Consider the following 17261-nt stretch of genomic DNA (forward strand, 5'->3'; position numbering starts at 1 on the left):
GAGAACAGCCTCGGGGATGGAGATCGGGACTGCTCGATATCTCGCTGCACGGTCGAGATGAGTCTGGAGAAAGCACCCTCAAATCGAGTTTTTGTCAAGGAAAGTTGCGGACGATGTGGCTAGGCTCCCCGCAGTTTTAGCAGAGTGGCTGAATATTTGGCGTGTGCCACATGTGCGCTTTAATCATGGTAATCTTATACTCCGGCAGCAGGGTGGTTCGAACTGTCATTGGGTACCGCAGAGCAGGCACAGGAGCCACGGGGGAAAAGCCTGGCGTCGCAAGTGCTGGAAAACTTAGTGCACATCGCTGCAGGTCTTCGCGTAGGCAGCCGACTATCGATCGGGTGATGGCTACAGTATATGCCGCATTGCATCGTAGAGCGCTTCCCTTACAGCAGCGACGCTTTCCTGTGGAGCTTCGAGGGGAAGTTTCTTTTGTTCTTCACACACAAGGCGCCTCACAATCTCCCGAAGTTATAGGCTTGACGGGATGCGATGCTACTACGCTAGCCTGACGGCCGTAGTGCGCGCCGAGTTAATGCAGATAACGCTCCATACTCGGTCCCTCCTTGGTAAAGTCGGCCACAGTTCTTGGCGGGTTGGCGACCGATCCCGCTAACTACTCTTTCTTGGCACCGTGTATTAAGTAGCGTTCCTTCTTGGCCTCATGTCCTCTGTGAACATGGCGATGGTCTCGCTCGGCTGCTGCGACCCCACTCGTTCGGAACATCTGTAATTATTTTCCTGTTGGTGAAGGAAGCTTCGTCGTGCTCTAGCAACGCTTTTGCTGAGACTACAGTGCGAAGTAAACGTACAGCAATTTACGCTCACCGTGCAACTCGTTTCGCCGACAAGCTTTGCAACGGGCCTTCAACGTCCTCGAACAGGAACTACGAGATGGACACCACCAGAATTCCGAGTTGTTGGGCTACCCGTGATGCACGTCATGGCCCTGACTACTGTTGATAGTTGGCCTAACTTCCGCTGTAGGCCTCGCGAAGCGTAAATGGGATGTCAGGCAGCACTAACTCCACCAAATGTCACCGATCAACGGCTGGCGTACACAGGTAGATGACGAACAGTTCGGCCGCATGCCGACGACACTACATGGGTTCGTAGTGTGGGGATTTCATTGCAGCTTTCTTGGTCCTCAAGATCGGCTTTCCTGGATGGAGCTCTGTGGAATTCAGCTCATGCTTCCGCTTCTACCGGCATGGCTGTTATTGCCACATTTACAGCCCCAGCATAATACAAGCAAGCTGTTAGAAAATTGTAAGTCGTGTGATCAGATGAGGATCTAGTCAATGTACATTTCGCAGGTTCACGCCTGAATAAAACTTCCCCTAAATTTTAATGCAAGATTTGTTAGTGTCACATCTGGACACTGAAACTCTGTGGCAATTAACCTCGCGCCGCAGTATTGGTTATTGCAGCCTAACACAGCAATCATAAAGATATTCATAAATCCGAGTGAACTTGTTTTAATTATTCGCAGCATCCCATGAACATAATTTTTCTTTTGGCAACATCTTTCTATCAATACCGGCTTACCTGTCTTGAACCTTGGATCTTCTTCAGTAACAGCGCTGGTGGCTAGAGAGGAGTACAAAGAGTTGCTTTATTTAAATCAGTGTGCGGTTTAATGGCTAAGATAAAAAGAAGTTCAGAAAATGCTTCTTAAAACGCTTTTCGAGACAGCGTTTCAAGACACGTAGTCAAAACGCGGCTAAGGCAAGAACAGTAAAAAAAAAACGTTGCAAGAAAAACGGTTGGGCAAAGGAAAAACTGACACCGTGCTTTAGGATGAATTGCTACTTAGGGCGTTATGCTCTGAAATAGAAAGCGGGTGGTAAATGATGCGGTGAGGTACGAGTGCTTAAAGCGGCTTATTCTGGTGCTCTAACGGTTGTTTGTGTGCTCCAGAAACACAGCCAGCACTCGCCAATTTTTGGTTTGTCCGGTTCCACATGGCACGTGCCCACCGTGCCCACCGTGCCAATCGTAGCAGATGGCACTTAATGACTGGTCTTGAGAGGTTGCTCGGGAAGAGAAACCTTCGCTCAATCCCCACCGATTTACTACTGCACCACTGCGCCAAGAGTCGCATGATGGTTCTCAGCGATCGAAAGTAGAGAAGGAAAAACACTATCGCGTCATATGTTTGAAACAGAGCTGAAGGTTTCTTTCGCCGACCTTTGACTCAAGACTGTTTGACCTTGAAATTCGAAGCCTCAACCGTTTCCATTCCCCAAAAATCAATTATTATTATTATTTTTATTATTATTATTATTATTATTATTATTATTATTATTATTATTATTATTATTATTATTATTATTATTATTATTATTATTATTATTATTATTATTATTATCTTTAGTAAAAGCGATGTGCATGCACACCTAACTCCAATTTGTTCTAACCAAGATAAATCGTCGGCCATTTGTTCTGCTTCTATTAGGGTGAGTGCCACAATTCTAGAACCACAAGAGTCGGCGGAAATTTCAACTGCGACGATCCCATGAAGGCCGGGTGTCCAAGAAAAAATACCAAATCTACGTTGCGGAAAGGGTCAGCATTTTTCCTAATTACACTAGTTGTAAGTGCCAGAAGTTCAACAGTAAGTAATCATTGGTAAAGCAGCCTCAGCAAGTTCTTGTCACCATTCTCAATCCTGCATCCTATAGATCATATTCCATATAATTAGCGTAAAGAAGATATGCGGAATGAACATACAATCGAGGATAAATGAACTATGAGAGAGGCTTGCTATAAGTAAGTAGCTGGTTACCCGAGAAAACACTGCGGAAGTTACTGATAAAAGTTCAGGCTGAGAGATCAAATAAGAGAGCCACGTTAGTGGTCATGTCAAGGACATCTCAAAGCATTTGAGTAAGGAGACTCCCGTGACCACGAATCGGAATGCAAATGCGCACCTACATTTTTCTTAGGTGTTCCCGTGGCATGTATCTTGTACCACGATCCTCAATCTGTAGCACGCTTCACAGTGCGCTTCAGAAGGACCGCGCTTTCCGTTCTCTCATGCTACATTACTGCGCAGTTTTCCGCAAAGAACCATTCATTCAGTGTCGTTAGATGCGGTGAGTTTGTAGGCCCTTACTATTTGTGCAGGCGGTTTATTCGCCATGCGGCACTTTCCTAAAAAGTTTAAACCGCATCTACCTTTCTAACCACAGCGCGTCCAACACGCTCTTGTTTTATTCAAATGATTGCTAGCGTCCACAAGCATCTTATCGTTAAAACCGTCTAATTTTTCTCATCTGATGATCCGGTACGCTCACAGTCGCAGAAACGAAGTCTGTTTAGCTAACATCGGGCGTAAAATCTGCCTTGCGCCACGAAGTAATAGATGGCATTAGGAAAAGTAAAGTGAGAAGAGAACCAAGAGAAGAGATGAGCTGTAAAATGGTGGTCAACACACAGCATTCTCACAGCTTTCAAGTCGCTTACCATAACAGGTGAAGAACATAAGGCGGATGATTTATCGTGCTTAGGCCAAATAGAAATTATGGGCACTGGCACATAATTTGTCTCTGGCTGCGGTTCAAGGCTTGGTTTTGGTTTGGTTTGGTTTAGGGGGTTTAACGTCCCAAAAGAACTCAGGTTATGAGGGATGCCGTAGAGAATGGCTTCAGAAATTTCTACCTCCTGGGATTCTGACACCGCCCAGTACACGGACTTCTAGGATTTCGCCCCCAGCGAAATTCGTCTGCCGCAGCCAGGAACAAACCCCCGTCTTTAGGGTCAGGAGCCGAGCGCCATAACCACTGAGCCGCCTCGGCGGCCGATGCACGGTTTTCAACGTGAAGGTGGCTTTAGTCAAACGTCAACAAAATCGGACTTCAGCATCACCTTCTGGGCACAGTGTAAATCATTTTTTATGTATTTATTTTCTGTCCCATTTCTATTATCGGGCTTTTCCCTGAATTTTGTATATTTCTTTTTACCACTAGCTTAACAAAGGACGAAGGAAAAGACAGGCCTTTGTGTAGGAAAGGGCTAACCCTTTGAATCAAATTCCACGAACGAAACAGTGCTTTTTTGCAGCATTTGGGCTCTATTAGAGCATTTGTCCTTTCTTTCCAATCACGTGGAAGCAAGCTAAAAAAATACTTCCTGAGTACGAGGAGCACTAACATTGCCATAGGTAGGTATTTCTTAATATTCAAAGGCAGTAGCATATCAAGAGCCAAGGTTCTAGGGGCCTCTCGGCATACTATGAGCCGTAATACTCTCCGCTGGTTGATAGAAACCGACAAACGTCAAATTACCTTTGGACGGCTGAGCAGCACAGGAAGCCAAAAAATAAAGCCTCTGAATCTTAATGATTGGAACGAAATGTTGAATATTGACTACAGAGAGGGTGGATATGGATGAAACTGATCAGAGAACGTGCGAAAATTTAGAAACTACTCTGCCTAAAAAGATTACTTTTCTTTGCGATGGTATGATTATCTTCAGAACGATAGACAGCAGAAGGCCAATCTTTTGCCTGTACTTTATAAGAGAACGTGAGAATATAATGAAATATATTTCATATACAGAAACAGCGCAAAAGTGACCCTCGATATCTCTTTTCCTCCAATATCACAAAACAAATTTGATACAGCTGCCATCTGGTGTGTCACAACGAACGCTCCATTTCATTTCCATTATCTCCAGAGGTCTCTGCAACAGTGTTATTGCTCATGATGCACTGAATCACATTGCTATTCACTATAAGCGGAAAAGCGCTCTTCGAAGGGTGATAAAGCAATGGCAAAAAGGATGCCAACAGAGAGCCGCTCTCTCTATTTGTTCGTGAGAAAAGGTTACCGAAACATGTCATCAAGTGGATTGGAAAGATTGGGCTTACCCTGTCCTTTTGAGGATATTGCCAGACAGCTTTAATGCGATATTACCTATATACGCAGCAATTCCACGTTAAGTCTAATCGTTAAATGCCGCAAGTGAGAACCTAGATCAGCGTGTCCTGAACTACCACCATTGAAAAATCTTTAAAAAAAAGGCTTGCAGTGCACAGGTTTGCATACAACGGAAGCAAACAGACAGTGACATCGGAGCACACAGGTATGCTCGTTGTGTTATTTGTGCTATTAATGAAAAAAAAATGTGTATTTCATTGCCAAAAGACAAGTGTGTATCAAATAGTATGAAAAACATGCCGTCGGTGCGATTCCAGCCTACGGCCTCCAGATTTCCCGTCCGGTGCTCTGCCAGCTAGGCTATGGGGGTATTTCGAAAGTATTTATGCTGTCTGGAACCTAATCTGGAAAGCGTTCGCCTTTTGATGCCTTGGGTAGCGCAAGAAGGTCCATGCGCCGCTTCCGCCATCATGGTACTAATAGTTTTGCAGTACGTACAACATAGCCGCTGCGGACGAGGGCAACGCTGGGAAACTCAAGTTACGTTACGGGCACCATTTGACGTAGTACAGTTGCTGCTAGACAGAGGCTCTGGTGCATTATAAAAGCGGACAGCCGCCGGACCTCCGTTGTTAAAGCTTTGGTTGCGGATCCTACACCCAGAATTTGGTTAATTGGTGGACCAAAATAAGATATGAAAACTTTCCCTAATGCTCCTCCCTGCGGTATCTGTTGGCTTCCTTCTAATCTATCACAGCGAAGCTCTCATAGCACAAACCATTTTTATTGTGTCCTAGGATGACTTTTCAAGCTCGAATGACATTATCAAAATGGCTGCTGCATGCAACCATTTGGTAATGGCTGCATTATAAGGTTAAACATCGCTTCTGTACGCAAAGCCGCTGCAGTACAGACACCGACAAATGTAACAGAAGTCGTCCAGCGAGTACTTTGAGCAGCTATTAGCGGCGCGGCGCTCTCGACATCAATTTCCAGATCATGCGGCACGGAGATTTTGCGGCGGCTCACAATACCAGGCGCACTGCTGCCGGCCTAGCTGCTTACGGTGCCGGTGGGCGCTTACGATGGTGGGTTCTCGGGATGAACCTGAAGCACTCTGGATACTTATCATTGGATATGGAAGAGTTTTTAACGTCACGTCTTCCTCCTCACTCACGTACATTCACCTCAACAAAAGATAACCAGTGCCTTTAATTTGAAACGTGCTCTACCGCTGGAGTGCAGTGTCGTGAAGATTGCATCCCGAAGCTACTTTTTTCTATTCGCTCCGTTCTGTGCATTCAGCAACCCTAAATCTGGGGAAATCTTTAGCTCCATTTTTGCACTATATAAAATAACATTAATTTCCCGCTATCACTGAGCGCACTTCCACACTTCACAGCCGCTTACCTTCAGTCATTGTGGTGGTAAGCTGAGTTGCTGGTAAATAAAAGTGGAGAAAATTACTCAGAGATCAGTACATTATTTTGCATCGTCTTTGAAAGGAGCTGCTATGGATTTTATTTTTATCCCCTTCACAAATATACCTGCTTGAATGCGCTTGGGTCGCCGTGAATTTAGATTCAGAAGTCTCGGCTAGGTGAAAGAGCGCAACGCGAAATTTGCACAGAAGACAGACACCGCATGAACTTGTACAACTACTTTTGTTCTGGCAAATCTGCGACGAGAAGAGGAATAATGCAAAAAATGAATACAAACGGCGATATTTTTAACGAAAGCTGTAATAGGACATATAGTAAAGCAACACTTCGTCCACGAGGGCTTGCTAGAAAAACAGTTCTAAGTGAGCGGTCTAATGAAGCTGGTGCTCTCTATTTGTAGAATCGCACCGGTGGTCTGTACGACCTCATCCACGCAGTCGTTTAAGACCGCTTCAATACGTAGTCTTGTGTACAAACTAGACATCCACGCGTAGTAGACAAGAATTTGCTGTGTCAGTAGGCCTCAATAGCTTCTCTAATGCGCATGTTGTTAAGCATGCGAACCTAAGACATCACAGTGCACCGAATCTGGATGAGACATGTTTTGCAAAGGGAGGCTGGGTGGCCTTTAATGCCATGCTTGATGTCATATTTGTGCTAATGCAAACTAGTCATAGCCTGTGCCTTTGACGCAAGACGGATCTGCATTGGTTTTTCTGCGACTTCTTTGTCCCATGGAACTAGTTGCTTTTGATGATTCGTTCTGCAAATTTTTCCTTTCAGTTGAACTTTGGCAGAGCTTACATGTTTTTAAGATTGCGCGAAAGAGTGTGGCAATAAGGAATCTCTAGTGACGTCATTCTGATTTACTTCGATTTTAATCTATCTGCTTTGCAGCTTTTGGGCGACTGAAAGCAAATGTCATGAAGGGTAGAGCGCTTCTGACAAGCGATTGCATTGGTTTTCAAAACTGGAATGCATACTGTGTGGCCAAGATTTTTTGGGAGCGTCGGAAAAACTCAAGCTGTCAGTACACTCGCTAATGTCAGTCTACGTCCCACACATCAGTATATGTCCTTCGTGGCGAAAAATCAACTACACTACAATACACCTGTGAGCTGTGGGTTTCGAAAGAAAGACAAAAATGACCCGTGTAGTGGAGCTAACAATTTTTTCACTAATAGAACAAAGCGTCACTTGTGACCTTGCTCTTTGCTGAAATTATCCTTTAATGACTTAAAGTACCTGCCTGTTTTGTTCATGAACCTGAGAAAATATTTTATGGAAGCACGTCTATGACGTCAGGTGTTCGTGAATGATCGTGTCTATACTTATCGCGGAAACATAGCCTGTGCCTTTAATGCAAAACGTGCCTGCATTGGTTTTGTTGCCACCTCCGCTTCGCTAAAATTACCTGTGACGCGGAAAAGTCGCAAGAGAAATGCCTATAACAGCTTTCATGCAGGGTGCATATATGTGTCACTGTGTCAGCTTGTTTTTTGTACGTTTGCTTGTTCCAGGGCCAAGTGTGGTGAAAAGCATCCTAGGCAAGATCCTGGGTTGTGGAGAGATCTTCAAACTATGGAACAACTGACGCTTAATTGTCATGGGTTAACAGTTAGCTATGCAACAAATTAAGACGATAGACTATTTTTCGGCGTAAAGTGCTCGAGGTGATAAGAAGTGTCCTGAAAATAAGATGGCGTCACTACACCCAGTTCCGTGATTCATTCGGTTGTATGCAATCATGCTATGTAATATGCACACATATTTCTTGCTTATTCAGAGTTATCAGCCATACTTAAGTGTTTAGATCATTTAACAGCTTACGTATAGTTTCCTTAGGTCACAGCGAAGCTCTCATTGCACAAATCATTTTTATTGTGTCCTAGGATGACTTTTCAAGCTCGAATGACATTATCAAAATGGCTGCTGCATGCAGCCATTTGGTAATGGCTGCTTTATAAGGTTAAGCATCGCTTCGGGTACGCAAAGCCGCTGCAGTACAGACACCGACAAATGTAACAGAAGTCGTCCAGCGAGTACTTTGAGCAGCTATTAGCGGCGCGGCGCTCTCGACATCAATTTCCAGATCATGCGGCACGGAGATTTTGCGGCGGCTCACAATACCAGGCGCACTGCTGCCGGCCTAGCTGCTTACGGTGCCGGTGGGCGCTTACGATGGTGGGTTCTCGGGATGAACCTGAAGCGCTCTGGATACTTATCATTATATATGGAAGAGTTTTTAACGTCACGTCTTCCTCCTCACTGACGTACATTCACCTCAACAAAAGATAGCCAGTGCCTTTAATGGGAAACGTGCTCTACCGCTGGAGTGCAGTGTCGTGAAGATTGCATCCCGAAGCTACTTTTTTCTATTCGCTCCGTTCTGTGCATTCAGCAACCCTAAATCTGGGGAAATCTTTAGCACCATTTCTATTCACGTACTTCAGCACTATATAAAATAACATTAATTTCCCGCTATCACTGAGCGCACTTCCACACTTCACAGCCGCTTACCTTCAGTCGTTCCGGTGGTCAGCTGAGTTGCTGGTAAATAAAAGTGGAGAAAATTACTCAGAGATCAGTACAGCAGAAATATCAATTATTTTGCATCGTCTTTCAAAGGAGCTGCTATGGATTTTATTTTTATCCCCTTCACAAATATACCTGCTTGAATGCGCTTGGGTCGCCGTGAATTTAGATTCAGAAGTCTCGGCTACGTGAAAGAGAGCAACGCGAAATTTGCACAGAAGACAGACACCGCATGAACTTGTACAACTACTTTTGTTCTGGCAACTCTGCGACGAGAAGAGGAATAATGCAAAAAATGAATACAAACGGCGATATTTTTAACGAAAGCTGTAATAGGACACATAGTAAAGCAACACTTCGTCCACGAGGGCTTGCTAGAAAAACAGTTCTAAGTGAGCGGACTAATGAAGCTGGTGCTCTCTATTTGTAGAATCGCACCGGTGGTCTGTACGACCTCATCCACGCAGTAGTTTAAGACCGGGAAACTCATGCAAGTTCTCTGCAAGGACAACGTGATCAAAGCCGCTTCAATACGTTGTCTTGTGTACAAACTAGACATCCACGCGTAGTGGACAAGAATTTGCTGTGTCAGTAGGCCTCAATAGCTTCTCTAATACGCATGTTGTTAAGCATGCGAACCTAAGACATCACAGTGCACCGAATCAGGATGAGACATGTTTTGAAAAGGGAGGATAGGTGGCCTTTAATGCCATGCTTTATGTCATATTTGTGCTAATGCGAACTAATCATTTAGATAGCCTGTGCCTTTGACGCAAGACGGATCTGCATTGGTTTTTCTGCGACTTCTTTGTCCCATGGAACTAACTGCTTTTGATGACTCGTTCTGCAAATTTTTCCTTTCAGTTGAACTTTGGCAGAGCTTACATGTTTTTAAGATTGCGCGAAAGAGTGTGGCAATAAGGAATCTCTAGTGACGTCATTCTGATTTACTTCGATTTTAATCAATCTGCTTTGCAGCTTTTGGGCGACTGAAAGCAGATGTCATGAATGGTAGAGCGCTTCTGACAAGCGATTGCATTGGTTTTCAAAACTGGAATGCATACTGTGTGGCTAAGATTTTTTTGGAGCGTCGGAAAAACTCAAGCTGTCTATGCTTTGCGTCAACGACTTTGAATATTATGATTGGTAGGTAAGGAGGTCTCTTATACGGTGTTCATAGGTGCTTTTCCCAGTGTGTGTTAAGGAGGAATAAACATGCTGCAATCATGTAGATGAGGGCTTACAACGGCAGGTGCTCTGCAGCCGCCCTATTTGTTTTTTCAAGAAGCGGCGTCTAACAGTACACTCCCTAATGTCAGTCTACGTCCCACACATCAGTATATGTCCTTCGTGGCGTAAAATCAAATGCACTACAATACACCTGTGAGCTGTGGGTTTCGAAAGAAAGACGAAAATGACCCCTGTAGTGGAGCTAACGATTTTTTCACTAATAGAACAAAGCGTCACTTGTGACCTTGCTCTTTGCTGAAATTATCCTTTAATGACTTAAAGTACCTGCTTGTTTTGTTCATGAACCTGAGAAAATATATTATGGAAGCACGTTTATGACGTCAGGTGTCCGTGAATGATCGTATCTATACTTATAGCGGAAATATAGCCTGTGCCTTTAATGCAAAACGTGCCTGCATTGGTTTTGTTGCCACCTCCGCTTCGCTAAAATTACCTGTGACGCGGAAAAGTCGCAAGAGAAATACCTATAATAGCTTTCATGCAGGGTGCATATATGTGTCACTGTGCCAGCTTGTTTTTTGTACGTTTGCTTCTTCCAGGGCCAAGTGTGGTGAAAAGCATCCTAGGCAAGATCCTGGGTTGTGGAGAGATCTTCAAACTATGGAACAACTGACGCTTAATTGTCATGGGTTAACAGTTACCTATGCAACAAATTAAGACGATAGACTATTTTTCGGCGTAAAGCGCTCGAGGTGATAAGAAGTGTCCTGAAAGTAAGATGGCGTCACTACACCCAGTTCCGTGATTCATTCGGTTGTATGTAATCATGCTATGTAATAAGCACACATATTTCTTGCTTATTCAGAGTTATCAGCCATACTTAAGTGTTTAGATCATTTAACAGCTTACGTATAGTTTCCTTTGGTGTTAATTCGTCTTCTGTAAAGAAGCAGAGAAAAAATCACTGTGGTAACAATATAGGAGAATAAAGCAACTTTTTGACAGTCACAATAATAACTTCCTGATAATCTTTTTTCACACGTTGTTTCTGTCCGCGCAAAAAATACCAGTTTCCACGCGCTGTGAGTGATGTTAATTCTGAGGCAAAAATCAAAAGGTGACCTTTCAGAGTAATAAGTAATATTTTTGTATAATGTTTTTAAAAATATTTGAGATGTATATTTAGGTTTAACAGACGTCTAAACTTGGTTGTCGAGATTTTTGGCCTACGCGAAAGACCATTCCTAATTAGCACACAACAAAAAGTACAAGAGAAAGCACTAGAGGAAGAGAAAGATCAGACTGGCAAATATACGAAAAAGGGAGGAAGAGTAAAAATGGTGATGCACATTCCTAGCTGTAATAGTAAGATAGCTTTTAAAAGCGAATTATAAGAATGTGTGTAAATACCATGAAAGCACAGATTGCAAAGCCTGCCAGATCTGATCTTCTGATTACTTCGAGTCATTAGGGGTGAACATGACATCCACACTTTCTTTTTAAGTGCTTGCTGAAGAGCTTAAAAGAACTGCGCAGTGAACGGGTCGGTTATAGCTTTATCGCTAAAGAACGGAAGTTCCCATGATAAGCAGAATACATATTAGACTGAAGCGTTGAATGACGGTTCTGCAGCGATGAGACGTATGTATACATTAGACGTACATTACGGCATCACCTGAATGGTTTGAAGCTCAAAACAAAATTAGCGGACGTGTATTTTAACACGAAAATCTACCTAATTGCTTTCAGCACCTCCAGGACCGTTCTGCGATAGGTGAAGTGGGCAAGGCATTTTTTACTTGTTTTTCAGCTCTTCACCACGTAAAGAAAGATCACAGTCACAACCCAGCAACTGAATAAAGCCACTGCAGCATGCTGGCACAAGTGTACTGGCTTTCTCTACGCGGTTATCCACGAAACAGTGTTACGCAGGGAACTGTATGTAAATGCTAAAGAACTCTGCTTCTGCATGGAGTTCTCGGCGCCAGCTACACGACAAGTAGTTCAGACACTTCTTTTTCTTGTCTTTATCAAAACCTCCAAAAATGGCTCCAAAGACAGTGACCTAATTAGATGTCCCATAGCTGTGGTGTGACAGGCATTAGCAACGTCTACTCTCAAACACACGCGATGAGCACGGAAGACATGCACCATGTGCCGGCTGCGTCATGTAGAGCCTTCACCATCGGCCTTAAAGTCAGGCCTGGTCTATGGGGAGGATGGGAGGAAGATGGTTCCGCTGATGACCGCTTTTAAAACACTGGACGTATGCTGCTCTAGCGTTAATGACAGACTGTCGATTTGCTCTTATCCTCACCCACTGAGTCTCGGGCATTACGCCTCTTTAAGTTTGATTCCGCTTCATCTGAATTCGGTAAGGTTGCTTTGGGTACCAGGTCACATGGGTTTTCACTTAAATGAGGTTGCAGACTCCTTAGCAAGAGCCTCTCTCTGCGGCCCAATTGTTGCTGTCCTGCCAACGTGTGCATATACAGCTGCGGTTAGGTTTCGCAGCTACACAATATTTCAGGAAATTACTGCCTCGGCTCTTACATCATCCCCCGAATATCAGCATCTTCTGCATCCTTGGTGTAGCAAAGACTGGTGCTCACGCAGACTAGAGGTCTCTTTCACGCGCTTGCGTTGCCGGGTTCCCCTTCTAAATTTCTACCTTCACAGATCTGGCCTAGCGGCTTCCCCATTGTGCCCTTTTTGTGCCGACCCTGAGACAATAGATCACTTCCTGCTGTTCTGCCGCCGCTTCTCTCATTTGAGGAAGCATCTTTTGCAAATTCCATTTCATCAACTGGGCTTGCCTGTGTCCTCCGCGGTTGTTCTTTCCATTGGCGCTTTTTTGCTTGGACGAAGCGACAAGAGAGCGCGCTCTGATGTGCAAAATTTTCTTCAACAAACGCAGCGCCTCCCATTCTAATTTCTTTTTCCCGCTCTCAGTCAGTACGATATTGAAACATTACAGGCATTGTATACTATTATGCACATTAAGCCATTGCCCCGTCTTCGATCTCCAAGTTAACAGGACCCCTGTTTTTCCGTCTTCCAATCTCTCAGGCTACATCCTATTACCACTCCTTTTCCTGCTAAAAATCTCATCTATCCAGCAATTAACCGCCTGTGTCTTGGCAGCTAAGACGCCCGTCTGGATTTTGAAGAAGACGAAGTGTCCCTGCTAAGGTGGCTGCACATCGCTGCAGTGAAAAATCTCGCCATCCGCATAAATACGTTCCTTATATCAAGAGAACTGACTTCGCAGAAACTCAAGAAGCTCCCGAGGCTCATGCGCCGTCTGACTGGGTGGCAGTAAGCATGTCCTTCAGTCATCCCGGCAGCTGGACTGGGCTCCGAGGCTAGGCCTAGAGCCGCCGGTGACGCGCTGGCAGAGGTGGCTTCGCCGGCGTCGGTCCCTGCTCCCGGTCCATCAGCGACAGCGCACATCCCGCCTTCTTGAAATGCACCTCAGTCCGTGAGCGATCTGCCCTCTGGGCGGAACTCGGCAATGGCTGCCCAGCCTCCACTGCTGGATGGGCCTTCCACCGTGCAGCATGAGGAGGAGAGCTCTCCAATGGACCTGTCTTCAGCCCCTCCATCCGTGCCATCGGCTTTCCGCAGTTCTCAAAAGCGCCCATCAGCGGATACTGCGCAGGTTTCGTCTTCTGCAAACTCCAGCTCACAAGGCAAGCGTTCCTGCCCAGCGTATGCCAACCAGGTGGCTATGCCGACGTCGGGATCGGTATCGTATAAAGTGGCCATTAAAGCTCTGGCAGTCAAAAGCCTGACAGACATTCCGAACAGGATTCTTCAGGCGAACCTGGAAGAGTGCCTTGGAACCAAAGCTTTTCGTGGCTTCACATCTAGAACTTACTCTATTACCATCGCTCTGTGGTTCCCGACTTTGGCTGCTGTCGAGCGTCTGCAAACGCTCAAGTGCATATTGATTACAAGCAAGGTCTCGGTGCCGGTTCAGGTGTACCTACTAGAAGGTTCGGACCTACAACGCTGTGTTGTTTACAACGTCGACGTTGCTGAAGACCAGACGACCCTCCAGCGTGAGCTGTACTGTCCAACCCACCGTGTCATCGTGTCACCGTGTCAGGGGCTCTCGTTCATCGTCACTCTACAGGCACCATTAACTCTCCCAGAACGACTTTACTACTTTGGCTGTATTCTGTGGCCTCGCCCTTATAAACCGAGTGCTGTCTACTGCTACAGCTGTTTCAGACCTGGCCACATGCGCCGATCGTGCCCTTTTAGAACAAAGATGAAGCTCGCCCACAAGGCACACCATCTTACAGGTGCAGGCTTTGCAAGACTGACGACAACGAGATCAGCTCTCAAACTTGCCCAACAAAACAGAAAGCAACTGAGATATTTCGGCGTAGGATCCGTAAGCAAGTGCTTCATAATGAAAACAGAGCCCCGATACAGACATCCAACAGGTCTGCGGCTCTTCAGTGGGATGAACACGACTGGCCGTAGCTTTCTGAACAAACTTGCAATCCACCTGCAGCCCCTGCCCAACCGTCGTACAGCGATAAAGTGCGTAAGGATCACCGTCACCTGCAAGCTACACAAAAGCACAGCATACTAGAACCTCTGCGGGAGGACATGGCAGCAGTTGACGACCGAATTGCACGCCTTTTAGCTGAGGTCTCTAAGCTACGGCAACGCTGTGAACTGCTTGCTCGCCGTAGACAACCAGCACTGCAGCACTGCAGGATAACTCAGCAACATCCCTCCTCCGATTTATGGTAAACCAGTTATCTAACCTGACATCAATTTTATTACAACGCTTTGAAGCCTAATCGAAAATGACGAGTGCACGTTGTTGTGGTGTGCTCCAATGAAACTGCAGAGGCCTCTCTACAAAGCTGGGAGAGCTAAAATCTCGACTTCGCATGAACAAGCTCCGTGGGTGGGCCCTGCTACTGAAGGAGACCGATGCCTTGCCATCTATTCCGGGCTTTAATGGATACACGTCTCCTTCAATGAACGACCGTTGTGTGCACACTGATGCCCCTCCGGGAAAGGCGGCGGTGTACATTGATGCGCGTTTTCCTCAAGTTCGCCTCTCTCTAGAACTGGTGCACCTCAAATCAAGAGGTAGTCGAAGTCAGTAGCTGTGAAGCTTCCCAAGACAACTGTTGTGGTCGTGTCATACTATGTAAGACCCGCCAGTGGATCTCCCAGCATTAATCTGGGGTGGTTATTAACTCTACGACGACAACACTCAGGGTGGCCTGTTTTAGTCGGTGGTGACTTCAGCGCCCCTCATCGGGACTGCGGGGACCCCACTTGAAGCCCCCGTGGTAGGCGTGTGCGGGACGGATTCGCAGATGCACTGTTTGTTTTACTCAATCATCCAGATTCAGCAACGCGGACTGTGCACCATGCTCGCAGTCCAACATGTGCTCCGGACCTTACGTGGTGGTCAGGACCCGGGACTCTATCGTGGCACCTGGAGCCAGAGTGCTGGGGTAGTGACCAATATCCTATCATCGGTCTCCATCCATCAAGGGCCCGCCAATTACGCCGTAGGTGTTTTGTGGTCAATTGGGACAAGTTTCGCACCACCGTCGATCTCTGTCTGCAATCATCTACACTACTTGTGGACTGCTTACAAACTGCGCTGAATAAGGCTACTGCTGTCACCTAGACGGACGTGAATCGCCCGGCGCTGGATGCTTGTCTGCTTAACCTGTGGGCTGCTTGCCGACAAGCGGAGATGGCAGCTTCCCGAGACCCGACTTCTGCGCAAGCACGGACAAGGCTGAATTACCTTACTACTAACGCTCCTAGATATGAGCGCGATCTCTCGCGACGGCAGTGGCATGCGTGGTGTGAGCAGTTTTCGAGAAAGTCATCGAATGCTGCACTCTAGCGAACGTTTCGTGCAATGGAACATGGTTCCCGTCGTCCTGACTCAGCGGCCACGGCATGCTTCGCAGCTAACTTAGCTACAGATGAATTCGCCAGAGAGGCAGCGCGGATGTTTTTCCCCAAGTATGTGTTGCGTCAAAGGGTCATAGGAGCCCCCTTGGCTGCCATTCCAGCACGTGTCGATAAGCTCCCATATACAGCCGACGCCGAGGGAATTGCAAGCCCATTTTCAATGCCCGACTGTCTTGCAGCAATAGACGAGGCCCGTCGGAAGACTTTGCCCGGTCCCGACTCCATTCCGTACGATGTTTACAAGAACTTAAGTTCCGCTGTACTGCCTCAACTCCTCGCCACCATTAACAAGGTATGGATAGAAGGCGCCGTACCAGAAACTTCGAAATCGGCTATTTTGATCCCCATTTAAAGCCGGGGAAGCCGCGACAGACCTCAAGATTTTCCAGCCTATATCGCTTACGCCAACATTATGCAAGCTTACCGAAATAATGCTTGCCACACGACTGTCGTGGTGGCTTTAGCACCATGATTTCTACCATCCCGCCCAAATTTGTTTTCGTACGTCCATAGGTACAGAAGATGGACTGGCTGTCTTGGCGTCAACAGTTCTGGCCTCAACTCGCAGCCACAATGTACGTACTGTACTGGCCATGGACGTTGAAAAGGCTTACGATAATATCAGTCATGCTGTCATCCTGAAATCGCTTGACATGCTGCATTTCCTCGTTAGAGTGCGCAATTTTGTTAAATCCTTCCTTGAAAGCCGACACTTTGCCATACGCCTCAGCGGTGAGGCCGTCGGATTATTTGTGCCTCATCGCGGCGTTCCTCAGGGATCGGTGTTATCGCCAATATTAGTTAATATTGCTTTTATCCCCCTTGCTTGGCGCTTGCATGATGTCTCCGAGATTAAGTTCTTATTGCATGCTGATGACATAACGGTGTGGAGCACTCAACGACCTGATGACTGAAGCAGCAGGCCTACAATCAGCCATAGATATCACTTCGACTTTTGCTTCTTCAATTGGTCTCCAGCTTTCAGTGAGCAAAAGCACGTTCGTGTTATTCGCCAACCGCTGGCGGCGCCGTAAACTGGCTGCAACACCAACTCGTCTCCATCTATCCGGAACTCCAATTCAAGAAAGTTCGACCGTAAAACGCTTCACAATACACGAGTCAGGTCAGGCTAAAAAGCAAGCAATTCAGGCGTTGGGTCTGATTAGACGCATTTCTCCTAAAACAGGCGGAGCCCGTTCTCATGTGGCACGACAGTTGATGCGGGCGGTTGTGCAACCAC

General features: G+C 46.1%; 1 protein-coding gene across 1 annotated transcript in view; it reads right to left on the reverse strand.

Annotated features, from left to right (window-relative positions):
- Positions 1–17261, reverse strand: part of LOC144108211 (uncharacterized) — an 82705-nt gene that overhangs the window by 37186 nt on the left and 28258 nt on the right. Inside the window, exons 5-8 of the mRNA XM_077641490.1 lie at positions 10964–10993; positions 8849–8878; positions 6297–6326; positions 1552–1593 (exon numbers count right to left, since the gene is read on the reverse strand). Of these exons, the coding sequence (XP_077497616.1) occupies positions 1552–1593; positions 6297–6326; positions 8849–8878; positions 10964–10993 (132 nt within the window). The remainder of the gene's footprint in view (positions 1–1551; positions 1594–6296; positions 6327–8848; positions 8879–10963; positions 10994–17261) is intronic.

This window comes from Amblyomma americanum, chromosome 10 (genome assembly GCF_052857255.1).
Source record: "Amblyomma americanum isolate KBUSLIRL-KWMA chromosome 10, ASM5285725v1, whole genome shotgun sequence".
Classification (NCBI taxonomy): domain Eukaryota; kingdom Metazoa; phylum Arthropoda; class Arachnida; order Ixodida; family Ixodidae; genus Amblyomma; species Amblyomma americanum.